The following is a 19,673-nucleotide window of genomic DNA, read 5'->3' on the forward strand; positions in this document are numbered from 1 at the left end:
ACCGGTTCTGGAACAGTAATTTATTACAGTTCTTAATGTCTTGCAACTTTGTATTATAGTCATGAATATATGATATTCTAGTAGATTGTTAAAGTAGTTACCCTGTATGCTATGCTCAAGACTTCCTTCTGATAATGGTTTTATTTGTAGCTCATTAAGCTCTTTAATGTGTAAGGGTATTATTTGACGATGTGTTTATATTAGAAGGGTATTAATAACATCCACCCATATTATCACACATAAACTGTTATACTACGTGACAGTGTATCGATTATACAGAATAATTTTTCCTTAATTTGGTTCTTGCGGGCAAGTGTTGCCAACTACCCGCATTTGGTTCTTGAATCCTTGATAACACATGCCGTTAATCCCTAACTAATAGTCCCCAAATGTTTTGGAGCTTTCTAGTCACCCAAATGTTTTTTCCATTTGTTGCTTCTAGACAATTTTGTTTGTTTTTTCCTTTGTTTGTTTTTTCCTTTCTTTTTTGGCCTCTCACGCCGATAAGATAATTATCTGCAAATTATGACACCGTTACATTTTTACTTAATTTTTTTTTTCAATTTCGTTCATTGTTTTATGGTTTAAAGTTTAGCTCTTAATTTAATAAAAATTAAATAATTAAATAATAATTTTTTTCATAAAATGGGAAAAATTTAAATAATTAATAAAGAATAAAATTATTTGTAGCACATATCTACCATATTTTTAACAGAGATGAGACCCAATTATATGGGTATGCCCTACAAATATGGTACACAAGTACCCAAAATGTGGTACAGCATGATTAGTTTTCCTAAAATAAAAAGGTCCGTTGATTTTAGGTACCAAATTATAATGTTTTTTCATTTTAACTACCAAAACATTTATGTCATTTTACTTTATGTACTAAATTTCAGTTTAGGTACCAATTTTAAAAAACATGGTTATATCGAGCTGTGATTGTCTAACAGTCATAACTTTTTTATTGATTTGTTGTTTTTTCAATATTTGCAAGGCTTAAACTTTAATGTTTAGTCTTTGAGTTATATGACTTCGTTCCCCAAGCTTAAATCAAAAGTATTAAACTCTTAAAAATTTTAAATTTTTATAAATTTGAAACAGTCACAGTTTAATCACAACTGTGACTGTTCGACAGTCACAACTATATAACAAACTGATTTGTGACCTAATCCAAAATGTTTTACTCTAGGTTAGTACCTAAACTAAAAAAATTAGTGGCTTGCTGTTTTATTGAAAAACTATTGATATTTGGTATTTAATCCTAATTTTCTAAAAATAAAATGGGTTTCGGTCCAACCAGAATAAAGTTTATTTTGAATAAAACAAAGGTCTTCGAGACCAATAGCAAGTTTTTGAATAGAAGGCATTATGATATATGAAAAAGCTTTATAATACCCAATAGAAAAAAAAAAACTTTAAAATGAGAAATCAAACCCTAATTACATGCCTACTCTTACCATGTCAAGCAAATTTCCTTAAAAATCTTTAATTCAAATATGAAGTAGCCGTTGGAAATCAAATCTTAATTTCTAGAGCTAGGCAGCTAGCCAACACATATATAGTCCTCAATACAAATCTTCAATAGTATCTTTGCCTCTTGAAAAAATTAAGACATCAAAAAAATCTTTGAGAAAATCTATAAGGATTAGATTTTGATCCTTCCCTAGATTTTGAAGAATGATTTCTGGTCGTTGTGCTGCTTGCAAATATTTGAGAAGGAGATGCCCTTCAGATTGCATTTTCTCTCCCTATTTTCCATCCAATAATCATCAAAGATTTGCTTCTGTTCATAGAATCTATGGTGCCAGTAATGTTGGAAAATTGCTTCAGGTAATATATAACCATTGAAAAATCCTCAAAGATTTGCTTCTCTTTGTGTCACCCCTCACACTCTTAAAGACATATATATATATACATATATATATGTATAGATATATGCACCTTCAAGTACGTCTATAGTTGCACATGCATTTGAGTAGGCATTTAAATGCTCATGAGTGGGTGTTTTAACGCTTATTCAGATGCCCAAATGCGGATGTTCCCACTTGAAGTTTTTCGTATATTTTAGAGGTGGTTTTAAGTTGGCACTTAGAATTTTGTGTGTGTGTATATATATATATATATATATATATATAGTAATGATCACTCACTCGTCATAAAATGCGAGGAATTCTCCGCTCACCTACTATATATATATGTATATTTTTTCCCTACTTTCCCTACTTTCGGAGGAGATTTAATTTTTTTTTTTTATGGAATTATGACAAAATCTCTGACTTAGATTTTTTCTTGTGATTCATCAGCAACTCCCACCTCATCTTCGAGCTCAAGCAGCCGATACTTTGTGTTATGAGGCTGAATGTAGAATACAAGATCCTGTTTATGGCAGTGTTGGAGTTATTTCCCAACTGCATCAACAAATACACGAAGCAGAATGTGAATTAGCTAAAACACGTGCTGAAATTTCCTTCATTAACTCTGATATTGGACAAGAACCTCAAGGTCAAGCTCAGCAGATCATTGAAGTTGAACCCATCTTAAATTTCTTGCAAGAACAAAGCAATTTTGGGGAGACCCAATTCGGTTCTTCCTCTAGGTTTACTTAATTGAATTTTTTTTGTATGCCTAAAAACATGTTTGGTTACCAAATTAATTATTGAAATTTTTATTTCATTTATGAAATAATCAGATGCTCGGTTACAAATTAAATAATGCCTCTTTTTTTATTTGTTCTTTGTGTTGTTGGAGCCTAGACGATTAATATGGATACATAAATTATAATACATTTGTTATAATTAATATATCATAATTAATTAGTCAATGAGTACTAACTCATCCAATTAGACACCATGCAATGACCCCAAAGTACCCAAAGAAAATGGAGTGAAGGTTTAATTAATACTTTTATTACTTAGGCTGATAAAAGAAAAGTCTTTAATAATCTCATTTTACATATTTACAAAAATAAATCAAATACAATCAACTCATACATTGTTAGTTTTCCCTTAAAATATATATAATATTGGGTTTTGGTCAAATCATAATTATCAATACCAAATTTTTGAATGGAAGCTGGCTAGCTTATGATAAGGAAACAATTTAAAATGAGAAGTACCAAACCCTAATTACAAGTCTACATCACCATATGCATGCTAAGAAAATTTCCTTTAAAATCTTCAATCCCAAAATAAGCTAGGTAACCGTTGGAAACTGTCTAGAGCTAATTAAGCTAGATCACAATGCCCTCAATACAAATCTTGAAAAATTAATTAAGGCACCAAAAATCTTAAAGATTTATTCTTCAATTAAAAAAGATATATGAATTAAAATTTAGTTCCTCCTCTAGACTTTTGAAGTATGCATGATTTCTGGTCATTGTGTTGCTTGCAATTAAGTATTTGAGAGGAAGAAATGCACTTCAGATTGCAAATTAATTCTCTCTTTATGATCTTTGTCCAACTAAAGCGCGATTGAGAGGTGGGAGTTGCTCAATTGTCGTATACTCTTGACGATCCTTGCATGTTTCTGTACATCAATTGGTTGAGTTGTTTTTTTTTTTTTGGTAAGAGTAACTCCAATTCTTTTTTTTATATTTGTTTCAAATATGAGAATTAATTTTGGGGAGAAAGTAAAATTGGGTTCTCCAAATGCTATAATTGTGAAATTTTTTGAAATCATATAAAATTTAACCGTTGGTTGGATGTTTGAGGAGAGTTTAGGGACTCACATTCATTCAACTTGATGTGGAAAAATTTTGACGAAAATCTCAAATTTGGAGAAATTTGAGCAAAGGATTGAAGTTGTGTTTTATGTCATTTGTTTTTTTCCAAATTTAAATTTAAGAAGGTTTAGGGAAGTGATGGAAATATTTCCATATCAAATTAATTAAATGGAAAATACAACCATGTGGACACAATTTGAGTTTATTTTGGTATTAAGTGAACAATGAATAAAAGTACGAGAAATGTGCAGAAAATAAAAAAATGTGAGTTATTAATTATTATTTTTTGGGTAAAATGGTTGGTTAAAATAGCCTGAAAACAGCAAAGATTACATTAAAATAAACCAAGTCCTAGCCATAGTGACCCATACCAAGAAGGTCCTCAAATAACATAAAAGAAACAATATGCTAGGGAGCTAGGAGAGCTAAAAGTGTGAAGGCCTAAAGGAGAATTAACCAAAGCTCAAGCTAGAACAAACACACTTCTTTTCATAGGTAGCTTCCAATAAAAGATCCCTCATTTAGGTCATGTTTACCTCAAGAGAATGAGAATGATTCACATCCTGTGTTTACTAATATTTGGGAATCATTCTCATTATCATTAATTCCTGTGTTTACTTAATAGTTGAGAATGAGAATGATTCTCATTTCCTTGTTTATTTAATAGTTGGGAATGTGAATGATTTTTATTCCCTTGTTTACTAAACTTAAAGGGGAAAATGAATACATGTGGGGCCCACCAAAATCAGGAATGAGATTCCTAATTTTGGGGGAATGAGATTCCTTAGAGAGGGTCTAAAATGAGAGGGGGGAATCAGAATGAAATTTTCATGTCCAAAATGCCCCCACATTTTTTATGGAAACAAAAAATATCCTTTATTTTATCATTTAAAATGAATATTTAAATAAATATTCATCTTTTTTGAATATTTATAATTTAAAAAATTGTGATTAATAAATATAATGGATTAAAAAATTGATAGAAATATAATGGATTAAAAAAATTGTGAATATTAAATAGTTGATAGAAATAAATTGTAAATATAAATAGTTAGCAAATGGATTAATAAATAAAAATATTAAAATTGTGAATATTAATAAGTACAAATATGAAAATTGTGATTAATAAATATATTGGATTAATAAATAGTTGAGAATGGCTGATTCTGATTCCTGTTTATTCTGATTCCTATTCATTCTGATTCCTTCTCATTCTGATTCATTCTGATTTTTTTTTTTTTTTTTTCATTCTGATTCTTTTTCATTCTGATTCCTATTTATTCCGATTCATTTTCATTCTGATTCCTGCTCATTCCGATTCCAGTTTAGTAAACATGCCCTTAGTGTTAAATGAGGGATCCCCTTATGGGGCCCACACGAGTCATTTTGTGTCGATGAAATCGTTCATTTTTTACATCTTCATTGATAGATCATCTCCGCAAAAAATCAGCCAAATTGGAAACAAATATGTTGTTCGTCTATAAACATCTAAACTTTGACCACTTAATCAAATGGGTAAACGGTTTCCGATTTGGCTGATATTTTGCAAGGATGATCTATCAATGAAGATTTAAAAAATGAACGTTTGGATCGACACGAAACTACTTGTGTAGGCCCTACAGGGGGATCCTTCATTTAATGCTAAATGAGGGATCCCATACTGGAAGCTACCTGTATATATATGTGTTAAATGAGAGATTCCTTAATGGAAGCTACCTGTATATATATATAGGGCCCTTCCGTTAAGGGATCCCTTAAATATACTTATATAAATAATTTCTCATGGGGCCCACTCCATAAAGTATTTTTATAATTGGAACCATCTATTTTTTTTTGTCTTCATTGAAGGATCATCCTTGCAAAAAATTAGAAAAATCAGAAACCATTTGACCAATGATTAAATGGTCACAATTTCAAGTGTTCGTCTATTTGTTTCATCACAATTAGATATCTTCATGATTTCTGATTTGTCTAATTTTTTGTAGAGATGACTTTGAATAGACACCAACACAATAGACGGTTCAGATCATTGAAATATAATATAGAATGTGCCTCATGAGGGATCCCTTAACGGAAGGGGCCTATATATATATATATATATCAGGGAGGCTACATTGTGGGTTCTTACATTTAACACTAAATGTAGGATTCCTCATAGGGCCCACTCCCATGTAGTTTTTCAACAATCCAAACTGTCTATTTTTTAGACGTCTATTCATAGATTATCATTACAAAAAATTAGCGAAATCAGAAATCATTTGTCTATTTAACTTTGATCAAACAAATGGACGGTTTTATCAAAAAAATTTTGTTCTTCTATTTGTTTGATCAAAGTTAGATAGGCAAATGATTTCCGATTTGACTAATTTTTGCAAGGATGATCTATGAATAGATGTCTAAAAAATAGACGGTTCAGGTTGTCGAAAATATATAGGAGTGAGCCCCACGAGGTATTCTGTAGAATCCTACAATGGAGCTTTCCTATATATACAGAGATTTTCTCTAGAGAGAATGTTCACAGTTTTCAAATTTTGTGGATGTGTAAACTATCTGGTCGCCCTGTGAAGTATCCATTCGACAAGTGATGTAGCAAGTTTGGATATGTGGACTATCTGGTCGCCATCTGGATGTAGTCCACACGGCGACCGGATAGTCCACACATTCGCAAAATTTTGAAAATTGTGGACATCCTCTCTAGAGAAGGATTTTGCAAATGTGTGGACTATCTGGTCGCCGTGTAGATTATCCGTTCGACAGGTGCTGTAGCTAGAGGTGTAATTCGATCAGTAACTGAACCGATTTAGAGAAACCAACACCAGACCGATGGGAGGAAGGATGCTACAAAGGAGGACCGATGTCGAATAGACGAAAATGGGTCATCGACTTCTCAGGGTTGGTTGGTTTCGGCAGGTGGTGCGGTTCGGGTGTTTTGGTGGATCAATGGGGGTGGTATACACACTGCTATCGACCCCCAATCTTGTCCAAGCAGTTTGATTGGACAACCAAAATCGAATACTCTCACGCAACTACCAAACCGGTAGACAACCGATCAGTCAATAGTTAGTCGGTTTCGGTTTTCGGCCAGAATTCCACCCCTAGTTGTAGCAAGTTTGGATGTGTGGACTATTCGGTAGTCATCCGAATGTAGTCCACACAGCGACCGGATAGTCCACAAATCTGCAAAAATTTAAAAAATGCAGATATCCTCTCTAGAGAAGGACTGTATATGTATATGTATTTATATATATACAAGCTCGGTGCGAACGTTCGCACATGAATAAAATTTTATATATAGATATACACAGGGAGCTTTAAGTGTGAGATCCCAATGTGGGGCCCACTCAACATTGTATTTTAATGATCCGAACCGTCTATGTTTTAAGTTTATATTTAAAGATGGCTCAATTATAATTTACCCCTATAAATTATAGGGGTGATTTCAGGATGGTCCATTAATAAAAAAAATTTCAAACACATCCATAAATTAAGCAAAAACATGAGAAATGACGGAAAGCGTCAATAGAACCGTTAGTTGCCCACGTGGCTTTGTTGACTTATGTTTTTTTAATGATGTGGCTGCCACATGTTTACCATATGAATAGAAAAATAATAAAAACATTTTCTAATATTAAAAACTAAAACTAAAATTTAAAAAATAAAAAACTACAAACTTTCCCCACCTCCCAATCCCATCCTTCTCACGTGCGTCTGCTAGGAAAAAAAAAATCTCCTTCTTCTTCCCCCATACAGCCAACCTTCTTCCTCCTCCTCCTTCTTCTTCCCCTACACAGCCACCTTTTCTCTCCCTCTATCTCTTTCCCTCCTTTCTCTTCCTCTCTCTCTTTCTCTCGCTTTCCCTCTGTCCTTCCTTGTCTCTTTGTCTTCGCACCATTGCCGAGTTGCCGACCTCCAGATCGGAGGTCGTTCATATCTGTTGAGATGAGAACAATGAAAGAGGGGAAGAGAGAGAGACGGCCTTGTCGACCTCCAGTTCCTAATGAGGTTGTTCATCTCTGTTGCGAAGCTTGGCAGCGCCGCCATTGCCGAATCCGTTGCGGTCGATGTGGAGGTCGACCATGCCAACGCCTCCCCTCCTCTCTCTCTCTCTCTCTCTCTCTCTCCATCTCTTTCATTGTTCTCTGGGTTTTTATTTGAGTTTAGGTTTGAACAATTTGGACATATTTTGCCCAATTTCATTGTTCTATCTCTCTCTATTTTTGTGTTCTTGTTCAATTTTAATATGGAACCAAAAACCCAATGTAAAGAAAACCCACTTGTGATAAAATGATATACATTCAACAATAAAAATTAGAAAACCCTAAAACGTTGTTGTTGGTGGATAAAGTTGGGGTTTTGGTTCTGACTTGTGCTCGGTAGTTTTGGCGGTGTCGGTGGTGGTTTTAGATGTGGGAGGTCACGGATCAGGTTATAGAACCTTGGTGGAGTTGTTCTCGGTAGTTTGGGCGGTGGCAATTCATACAGAAGAGAACTTTTGTTGCAAATGGTTCTGAGGGTTTGGGGCCGTTCTTTGTGGTACTGTTGAGGGGGAAGGGGAAGGGGAGTGGCCCGAGTTGTGGGTGTGATATGCAGAGATTGTGAATGGGTGGGTGGGTGGTGGGTATGTGTGTGAGTGGCTGAAGAAAAATAAGGAGGAGAGAGGAAGAAATCGGTGGCCATGGGGTTGCTGTAGGTGGAAGAAGAAGAAAAGAATATTTAATTGTTTTTTGTTTGGCGTGGCTTGACATGGGAGGGATGAGAGGTGAGGGAACTTTTTTTGTTTTGTTTTTTAAATTTTTTTTAGTTTTAGTTTTTAATATTATAAAATGTTTTTGTATTTTTTTTTATTTTTATCTCCACGTGGCACTCCATGTCATTATAAAATCCACGTGGCACTCTATGCTGGCACTTAATAGAAAAGTTGACGAAAATACTAAGCATGATTTCCGAGAGTTGGTGGAGGCGCTTAAAAGATTTTTTTTTGTGACCATCCTGAAATCACCCCTATAGTTCGTTGGAGTAAATTGTAATTAAGTCTTTAAAGATTATTCTTGCAAAAAATTTAGCAAATCGAAAACCATTAAGTTATTAAATTTTGATCAAATAAATAGACAAACAAAATATTTTTGATAAACACTTGAAATAGTGATCATTTAAACAACGGTCAAATAGTTTCCGATTAACTTAATTTTTTACAAGCACGATTCTTTAATGAAGACAAAAAAAGTAGACGGTTTTAATTATCGAAATACAATATAAAATGACCTATATATTTGAAGGATCCCATAAATAAACTTAAATATGAAAATTCACATCTGAAGGGCCTATATATATTGTGCAAATAAATGTACAAATGACGAGATATAAGCTCTTTGCAATTAGAAATTAGATTGTGAAGTGAATGAAGATCTTGGCTTGGAGGAGTGAGACAGCTCAAGCAGAGTTCGATTCAACTTTTAACCAACCACAACCACAACCACAGCCACAATTCCAAGTAAGACAAAGACCATCCAGCAAGCCCCAAAGTGATACTGGTCAATCTGGTCTAATAATAATTTTTTACATAATGTTTGTCGTAATATTTCTCCATAAGGTTATAAAGGTCTCAAACTATTCCTTCTTCCTAAATAGAAAAGAAAATAAATAATGTGTAAATAGGTGCTTTACAAAATTACAATTCAATAATTCACATTTTTCATAAGAAAATTTATCAGAAAAACTGTTGTACACTTTTTGTTTTTAAAAAAGAGCAAATTACACACAAAAATCTTAAATTTACACAATTTTTCAAATTAGTACTCCAATAAAAAAAGATTTCAAACACGCGTCTCAACTAAATTTTCTCTAATAAACATGAGACACATAATCTTCCAGAAAAAGGCGGATATCCTCTGATGACATCCCTATCCCATATCAATCCATGATCCCAATTCTCTGACAGCAGTCGAGCCCCAAGGACAACGAAGCTTCACGTGATCACCCCACGTGGCCCATCCTGCTTCCTTGCATGCACCACGTGTCCCCAACACAAATCATCATCATTTAACCCTCATTACAACACGAACCCACACATCTCGACGCGTGTACCCAACTCTCAGTTCTGCCACGTGTACAGTGATTCTATTTCCTTATAAGGAAACCTCTCGACTCTCTTGAGCCTATCCAAAGTTTGCAAAGCTCACAACTCGCTCAGAAAAAAAAGGACGACAAGAAAGAAAATTAAGGAAGTGTTTGTTTCCCGGGAAAGTGATGGTGGCAATGACAATGGCTATTACGACGGCGGAACCGATCATATCTAGATTGGACCGCCTGGATTACATGCTGAGGCAGTTGGAGGAAATCAGAGGCTGCAATAATAACATCAAAAGATCATCAATGTCAACCTCGTCGCCCAAGACCTCTTGCGCCTCGTCCACTGCGTCGAGTGGGACCCTCACCAGCGACGGACACGTGTCGTCCCTGGACGTGATCTCCCCGAAGAGCCTGGAGAAGCACTGCCGTCCGATCGAGCACGTGATGATGGAGACGGACGCGAAGGGGACTCTGATTGAGAGGCTCGACCACGTGGAGGATAGGGTGCTGAAGCTGTGTTTGCAGTTGGAGGTGGAGTCGGAGGCTGCAGAGAGGAAGAGGGAGCAGGAGATCAAAACTCATGAGAAAGAGGTGATTCTGGAGAAGAGTCATAATAATAAGAAGAAGAAGGGAGGACTGAAGCAACTTGTTAAGCAGTGTGTTACGGGAAAAGGAAAACCAAATAAAATCAAGTAATTGATTAATAGTTAGTGTTTTTCTTTTTTCTTTTTTTAATTTTAATTTTTTGGGTTTTTCTAGTTCTGAATGAATGACCCACTTCTCTGCTTTTGTTTGGAGATTGGTGAGTGTGTAAATAAAATGAGCACACAGAAAGACTTTTTTTTTTGGCCAAGAGAGCACACAGAAAGACTAAAGAGAATGCTTAGGTACCATCTTAAATTTCTTTTGGAATTACTTCAATTTATATCCTTAATTTCTCAATTTTTTTTTTTGAAGTTTCTAAGGAATAATCAACATCATCAACATATCACATGCATGGAAACATTAATTAGCTAGACATATGAGAAATATACATAATATATTAATATATGACTAGGTCTGAAGCCTTTTACGCCTTTTTCTTAATGCTTGTGTTACTATTTCTTTTAATATTCACAATTGTAAAAATATTCGGGGTAATTAATTGTGTATTCCGGCCAGAAAAAAGGGTAGTGATCATGCATTTTTCACGCTAATAATTTTGTGTGTCCATGTGTGACAATCAAACCATACAAAAATACTTAAAATATGAAATTCACGCGGATCATATTTTGTCTTTCATCTTCAACTCATGGATCATACAGTTAATTTGTTAATTCAACTCATTTATGGGGAATTGTAATTTCTTGCTCTTCTAACAATAGAAACAAGTATTATGCTTATTTAAATATGAAACTTCTAAGTGTGCTTAATTTGTTTGTTATCAGCTTAGTCCTTCTTTTATCATATATATATGCCTTCTAAGGAGATGTTGGAGTAAATTGAAAGGTGATTTAAAGTCGTGTGCTTGTGCTTCAAATCATCAATTATGATACGATCAAAACTACAAAAAAATAAGATTTTTTAGTAACAAGGCTTGTAACTAAAACCTAAAACTTTGTGACTAAATGTATTATAAAAAGTATCCTAAGCTTTTTTAGTAACAAGGCTTGAAACTAAAACCTAAAATTTTGTGACTAAATGTATTATGAAAAGTGTCGTTAATGTGTTGTTGCTGAAAACCCCGTTTAAGTCGCAACTAAATATTTGTTTCTAACTTTAGCACTCCAAATTTTGTTGGCTTTAGTTTAAGTGTGCTATTAAATTAATTAACTAGTTTAGTTTTGATCCCTACATTTTGAAACTCTGTGGATTTAATCCACAAAATTTAAATAGGTCAATTGATTTTAACTACTAAACTTTAATAACTTTTTGGTTTAGGTACCAAAATTAAATACCATTTTAGATTAGATACTAGTTGAATAGTCAAAACTTAATGAAATTAAAAAGCCTTCAACAGTTCTATATTTACTTGCTATGCCATTGTGAAAAATACAAATCTATCCTTCCCTCATCAGCAACATGAATGACCTCCGACCACTGTTTTCCGGCCGACCTCCGGCCACCGTCCTTCGTCCGACTTCCGGCCACCCGCCCACTGTCCTCCGGCCGACCTCCGGCCGAACTCCGGCCACCGTCCTCCGGCCGACCTCCGGCCGAACTCCGGCCACCGTCCTCCGGCAGAACTCCGGCCAAGCTCTACTTATTACACAAACAATAATGCTAGTTGTCCCACATTTTTTTTCCCACATTTGTATCCCACATGATGTGTCATTACTTTACTGGAAGGATATTTCCTTTTTCTTTTTTAGGTTTTATTTTTTAATTTATAGTGTCCAATGTATGAATGCCATGTAAGATGGTATGAAATTGTGGTATAAAAATGTGGTAAGTGTAGCATTACTGTTACACAAAAAATTAAATTAACATTTAACATGGAGGGGATTTGAACCCCTCTCATTCAAGAGGAATGAAATATCTCCCACCATTACAGTAAGTTAACTACTATGCAAAAGTATTGCTTTAACCTAATTTATACTATACTATTGTATATATATTTTTTTAAAAAATTAATCCAATTAGTCACAACTAATCTAAAGTTGTGACTATCACAATTAAGTTGTGACTGTTTTTAGATTTAATTGTGATTGATTTAAGATGTGACTATCTCACAATTAAATCTAAAGTGTGACTGATTAATTGTGATCGAATGATATTCATAACTAAAAAATCTCTAAACTCTAACATGAAAACTAAAGACAATGCACCTAGAGCACCCCCAAAATTCATATAACAATGAATTAACAAAATTTGAAGTTGTGAACGATATTCATAAAAAAATAAGTTTAACATAAAACACCTACATGTAACATAAAAACTAACATAAAAAGGAAATTTGCATTAAACATATACCCTCTTAAGGAGGAAATTAACTTGTGACTGTTAAACAGAAATAATTTGACATTCATCTCTATTTTTGCTTCCATTTAGAAGGTACCATCTTAAATCTAAGTTGACTGTTTCGTCACAACTTTAGATTTAGTTGTGACTAACTTTAAGGTAGAAAGGCAGCCTATTCTTAAAGACAACTTCAGCCTAATTTTTTTTTGATGTACCATTCAAATAGACGGAGGAACTAGAGCCGAGCGCCGGAAGAAGTGCTCAGTTAATATAAAAAAGTCACTGCCGAGTGCTTGGTACCATTAACCAACTTCATAACCCAACCCTATATCCCTAAATTAAACAAAAACAAAATCATTAGAAGGACTACTATAATAAGAGAGAGTTTTTTTAAGAAATCTGCAATTACATATGAATAAAGAGTCATGCAATTGGCTTTCAATTCACACACAAATGATTCAAATAGAAAAAATAAAAAATCAAACGGATTAATACATAACACCTAAAAATAATAAAAAAATTAACTGTGACTGTCACAATTTAGTTGTGACTGTTTGGTAGTCACAACTGCATCTGAAATTGTGACTGTCCTACAGTCATAACTAAATATAAAGTGTGACTGATATTGAAAGAGATAAGTTTAGGTTCTCAAAAGATAGACCCTAATGTCCTAAACTCCAACATGAAAACTATAGAAAGTGCACATAAACCACCCCCAAAACTCATATAACAACCAATTAACAAAATTTGAAGTTGTGACTGAGATTAAAAGTGAACTAAAAATTTATAATAAACCTGCTTTTATACAAGCATCCCCACAACTGCCTCCACCTGATGCATCCTTTTCATTCTTGGAATTAAGTATAAAGCGAGCTGGTTTTGCTGCTGCTCTATTAGCTGAATCAACAACTGATGAAGGAGGGCACAAGAGGCCAGAAAAGTTTCCAAGGACCTGGAGAGAAGAAATCAGTCCCTGTTTCCTTGAAGTATTAGCTTTGCCATCCATTTCATGTGCATATCCATTTTCCACATTCCAAGATGCTGTATCTCCCTGAAGAGAAGAGGAATTCAATTTGGTCTCATTCCTCAAAACATTAGCAATTGCCAGGGAAACAATAGACAAAAGGACACAAAGACGGGCCTCAAGATGTGGTATAGGGCCTTCAAGAGGATCACGTTCCTGCAAACAAAGAATGAAGGGGAAAGTAACTATCTATGTTAATTTTTTTTTTTCCAGTTAAAAGATATGTTAACATGGATTTGTCTCAACTCGTTGCACAAGCCGAAGGGCTGAGAGCCAGAGTGCTAGGAAGGTTTCTTGCCAGCTTGTCTGGTTAAATACTTGGAGTGTCATAATTCTTTCTGCAGTTAAGTCAGTGAAATTAGGAATTAATTGAATTGCTTTCAGTTTTCTTAAACATTGTTGTTTATTCGATTTGAATGAAAGGAATACATGCATGCATACATATTACATACACACAGAAATTATATCAAATATAAATTCATATGAGACTCTTCAAAAGGATTTTACCTGCAAGTATATCAATAGCTGATTTAGTAGAAAGTTTTTTGCCATCCATTGCATTCTCCATGTATATATCTAAACGAACCCAACAAGTAGAATGACCAAATCCAGATCTGCAGTGAAACACTGGCTTCTGAGATCTAATATCAAGAAGCACCCCAACGAGCTAATTACACAAAGAGAACAAAATTCAAAGATCAAACCCTAAGAAAATTAATAAAAGAAATTCATAAGCAACATATATCAAAACAAATTAAAATTGCAGTATATGAACAAAAAATTTAGATCAAACTCAAGATCAAGTTTACCAAACCAACACCAATTCCCTAATCTGACGATCTCCTCCATACCAACACCAAAACCACAATCACCAGCGCAATCAAAGTCGTCTCGATTACCACCACCGTGTTCGTCACCGAGCCGCTGAACGAAACCCAACGCCAACTCCAGCATCTGCACCAAATCTGTCTCTCTCTCTCTCTCTCTCTCTTAGCTCCGTAAAGTGAATAGCTTAGTGCAGAGCTACAGAGCTACGGAGCTATGGAACTATGGAGCTCTCTCTGTCTCTGTTTGGGATTCGATAGCAAGGTTGGTGAACAAGATTGAGAAATGATATGACCCAATTTAAAAGAGTTCTCAATTTCGTCAAAATCATTTTAACAAACTTCAACTTTCATTAGACATGGGCAAAGGGTAAATCTGTCAATAATAAGGCCCAAAAGAACAGGCTGTTAGTTTGTGACCTATTCTGAAAATTAACTCTATTAATTAGTAGCCCAACCTAAAAATTATATGGTCTTACTGGTTTTCTAAAAAATTATTGGGATTAGGTATTTAACCCAAAATTTCTCAATTTAAATTCATGAAAAGCTATTTCATTTTATAAATTGCCTATTTATCAATTTATGCACTTATGCCAATTTTGATTCCTTACTTTTTATTTGGTCATGCACTTATCTTTCTAACTTACTTGGTGTTACCTACAAAATTCACGGCGAGAGTGGCTGAGAAGATTGCCTTGAACACTGTTAGTCCTTTGATTATGTTTTCGGGCGTGCCACTGCACGGCCAGATGGTCGGTTTATAGAATGTTGTGTCGTGCTTGGGTTGATATATTACGCCGATATATCTAACTTCTAATCAAACGATGGTGCGGTGAGTAAGGAACAACTACCTTGCCTAAGTTCTTGATGCCTTAATCCTTAAGGACTTCTAATTACTTGGTGTGACTATGACAGTGTGCTCAAAAGTAAAGATACGATGAACTAGGATTTGAGAAATAAGATGCAAAGATAAAATTGTGAATCCTGATATAAAAAGTATGAATAATCTGACTATCTTGAAAACAGGTGAGAATGGTAGTTCTAACAATAAATCTCATAGCAAACAAACATGAAATTAAGAGTCGAAACTTATAAAGAAATTAATACTAAGAAAAACTGAATCCTAACAAAGCTAAAACGAAGAGAAAAATTGCTTGAGAGCTTGGAAGAAATCGAGATGCTTGATCTGAGATTTGTGTTGAATGTGTCAAGAGAGATTTTCTTCTTGTCAATGCTTCTTTATATAATGATCAACCCCCTAGGGTTTAGGAAACCCAAACCCTTTCCTTGTTGTATTTGTACTCCTCTTCCTGACTGTATGGGCTTGCAAACTTGGGGTAACTTAAACAGTAATTGGGCTAGCAATTGGGCGGCTGTGACTCCAGCCCAATGCCAAAATAGGGTGTAAACACTTGGTTTAGCATTTTATTTGTACACTTGAAATATGTTTTCGACATGTGTATAATGGTGCATGCATGGTTAGTTGTTAGGCTTACCAAAGGGTTAATTGATTAATAGTTAGTGTTTTTCTTTTCTTTTTTTTTACTTTTTGTTTTTTGTTTTTGTTTTTTCTAGTTTTGAATGAATGATCCCACTTCTCTGCTTTTGTTTGGAGATTGGTGAGTGTGTAAATAAAATGAGCACATGCACAGATCGAAAGACTAAAAAGAATGGAAACTCGGAGTTAATTTGGTGGTGTTGAATTTTATTTTTGTTGTCATAAAATGCTTAGCTAGGTACCATCTTAAATTTCTTTTGGAATTACTTCAATTTATATCCTTTTTCAATTTTTTTTTTTGAAGTTTCTAAGGAATAATTAACATCATCAACATATCACATGGAAACATTAATTAGCTAGACATATGAGATATATACATAATATATTAATATATGTCTAGGCCTGAAGCCTTTAGGCCTTTTTCTTAATGCTTGAGTTACTATTTTTCTAATATTCACAATTGTATGTAAAAATATTCAGGGTAATTAGTTGTATATTCCGGCCAGAAAAAAAAGGGTAGTGATTTCATTTTTGACACTAATATTTTTGTGTGTCCATGTGTGACAATCAAACCATACAAAAATACTTAAAAGAGGAAATTACAATTTTGGTCCACTTACTTCATAGCTAGTTCAATTTTGGTCCAGAATCTTTTTTAAGTTCAGTTTTGATCCACTTATTATCTAACTTGTTCGGTTTTGGTTCATTCCGTCTATTTTGGATGGATGCTGTTTATTTGAGGGGCATATATGTAATTTCTTCATCAAAATTTATAAAATAAAATAAAAACAAAAATAAATAGAAAATTAAAAGAAAACACCTTCCCCCTAAGCCTCACTGAACCACCTTCACCCCGACCCAACCCAACCCAGCCCCGCCCCCTTCCCCAACCCTACCCAGCCAGGCTAGCAGTGGCCACCACCCAAATCCGTCCACGTACCCCTCCCTTCACCCATCCCCGATCGAAGAGAGGTGCATGGCTGGAGAGAGGGAAGAGAGAGAGAGAAGAGGTCGGGTGTAACACCCTGAATTTTAGGCTTATGTTAATTTCATTATTTAAGCTTTCTGACCTTGCTCTTAAGGTTTGTTGAAAGGAATTAAAGTTTTCTTAACTTCGTTTTAACTAACTTAGACCTTTGGTTGTGGTTTTGGAGTTTAGTTGATTGATAGTGAGTTTTGGAGAAAGGAAATTCAAGAGTTTGATGATTATCTTATTTGTTTTCATTTTTTGGAATTAAATTATGAGAGAAGGATTTTTCATAATTTTTCTGAAAGTAATTTGACTCTTTTGAGGATATAGGAAATTAATACTCATTGTTACGAGTCTGTAGGAATTTTCGGGGAATTATTTGGAGACCCGAGCTATTTTTAGTGATTTTTTGAAGTTGGAGAAATTAGAAACAAAATAGAAAAATTCAGAAATTAAAAGAATTCGAAAAAAAATGCTGACTGGGACTGTGTGGGCCGACGTGGCACAAGGAGATTGGCTGGACGAGCTGATAAGGCGCCTAGCAGGGGCTGACCTAGGCGAGCTCACGGGAGCTTGTTGACGCGTGCCACACCGGATCCTCACCTTTGTTTTAATCTTAACCCTTCAGCCTCATTAAAGCCAATTAAATCTCGGCTATTCACGCCGGATCCCTTTGACCCGCGCCTCTCCTATAGGGGCCAAACCGGCTCGTTTTGTCTCACAAATCGGGTAACTCGCCAGTTCCCTCTTGACACAATTCGATTTTTCCCTTGTTTTTGCACTTTTGTGCATCATATTCCACATTGGAGAATTAGAGAAACTTCTCACCCCCTTATGCCTATAAATAAAGACCATTGTACCTCATTTTCACTTGCACCACCAAGTGAAGTTTGATATATTCACTCCTTGATTCTTTGGGAGTCTTTCTAAGAAGAGACATATCAAAAGGGAAGAAAATTCTCATAGTTTAAAAGTTTTCTTTTGGAGAGCTTGCCAAGGAGGAGGAATCTTTAGGAGTGAAGCCTAACTTTGAAGGTCTACAACTGGGAATACCAGTTACCGAAGGATTTATTTGTGACGTGACAATAAGGTGATGAATTCGAGATGGATGAGGATGCATAGGCTATGTAAGAGAATACGCGAAGAGCATTGGATTCTAAGTAAGGGGGATTTATCATACTTTCCTGACTATGGACTTTGTGTGTGTTTGTGTTTTTAAATTATTATAACATTCTATATTTGTATGATTGGTCTGAGAGTTCGAATAGCGTAGTACGTGATCTTGGGTTCAAATCCCTAAACCTTTTAAAAGAATTGATCAGTATATTATGGGGAGCTTAGCGAAGCCAATACGTGGCTACGTGTGCTTGTGCGAAGTGTGGACCCATGATTGATCAAGTAGCAGTAAATACAGTTTTTCAATTACGAGTTCCTAATTTTGTTTACTAGGCCAGAGCACTCTCGCTATAGATGCTATTCTCTTTGATTATAGCTGGCCATAATCGTACCTAATGTGTATCGACTATCTGTATTATTATTATTTATGAATTTTTATGCATGTTTGCCATATTACTATATAGCCAAGTCATAAATGTTTTGTAAAGGATTTAAAAGGAAATATTTGAAGAACTTGTTTTGGGTGATTTAAGGATCCGACGGAAAAAGATTTTCACTATGTTTTTCACTAGGAATGGTTTTGTGGTTTTCAAACCTAGTAGGGCCCTCTGAGGGAAGCTATGATCGTATGAGATGCTTACCCCCTACATTGTTTTTGTGTTCCTTATTTATTGGATGTTTTTATAGGTACGAGCATGGTAAAGAGACGAACTTGGACAATGGTCGAGCAGAGTAGCATCTTGAGACTTGTCAACTTTCTGGATTCGATTGGTGTTGTTGTTTATTTGATATTTCGTATTGACCATGTTTTGTTGATTTCTCTTCTATTGATTTGAGATGGTTTTGAGTTGTTTACTTTGATTATACGTTTGCGTAGTTTTAAAACCTTCATTTTATGCTTGCCCTGTATTGAATGTATTTACATTCTTTAAGGTTGCAATGAACTATCGTAACCTTAGGGGTTAGTTTTATAAAGAAGTTTTATTTTTATTTCACCTATTTTTCGCTATTTATTATCTCTGATCTAACCCGGTCCCTTTAAATTAAAAATGTTCAACCTATCTTGGGTATTTTAGGGGATTAATGCTTGATTACTGAGATTAGTCTCTTGGATCATTCAAGATAGGTGCATATGTTGTATACCCGGGGTTCGGGGTTTGACAATTAAAGTGGTATCAGAGCAATGCTTTTAAAAGGTTTTAAAAACTATTTTGTTTGCAAATGTTTGTCCTTGGATTTGTGAAATCTCTTATTTGCTTTTGTAAGATTGTTTTCTTAAAGGCTTAATTTCAAAATTTTGGTAAAGTATATTCAAATATAGTTCTTATTTTGAAATACTTGTTGTTTTCAATAAATGTTTTATAGAAATATGTTATCAAAACGAAATTTGTGTTTGAAAGCTTTTGAGGATTACCTTTTGGTTTTCAAAGATTTGTTGAGAATTAAACCCGAGTCCTTTGTTTCGAATTTGGAAATCTTCAAGAAAGATTTGAGTTTTTGAAGGTACC

At 34.6% G+C, this 19,673-nt stretch overlaps 2 protein-coding genes across 2 annotated transcripts; both read left to right on the plus strand.

Annotated features, from left to right (window-relative positions):
- Positions 1-1,680: 1,680 nt before the first annotated feature.
- Positions 1,681-2,609, plus strand: LOC147292144 (LOB domain-containing protein 23-like). The gene is made up of 2 exons (XM_086236137.1): positions 1,681-1,833; positions 2,307-2,609. Exons 1-2 carry the CDS (start codon positions 1,681-1,683, stop codon positions 2,607-2,609), a joined length of 456 nt encoding a protein of 151 aa, XP_086092263.1.
- A 7,293-nt stretch (positions 2,610-9,902) lies between these two features.
- LOC147292145 (uncharacterized) lies at positions 9,903-10,576 on the plus strand. Its single transcript, XM_086238528.1, has one exon. The coding sequence runs from the start codon at positions 9,971-9,973 to the stop codon at positions 10,487-10,489; it is 519 nt and encodes a 172-aa protein (XP_086094654.1). The 5' UTR covers positions 9,903-9,970; the 3' UTR covers positions 10,490-10,576.
- Positions 10,577-19,673: the final 9,097 nt, after the last annotated feature.

The sequence above is a fragment of the Dryas octopetala genome, chromosome 3, assembly GCF_963921425.1.
Source record: "Dryas octopetala chromosome 3, drDryOcto1.1, whole genome shotgun sequence".
Classification (NCBI taxonomy): Eukaryota; Viridiplantae; Streptophyta; class Magnoliopsida; order Rosales; family Rosaceae; genus Dryas; species Dryas octopetala.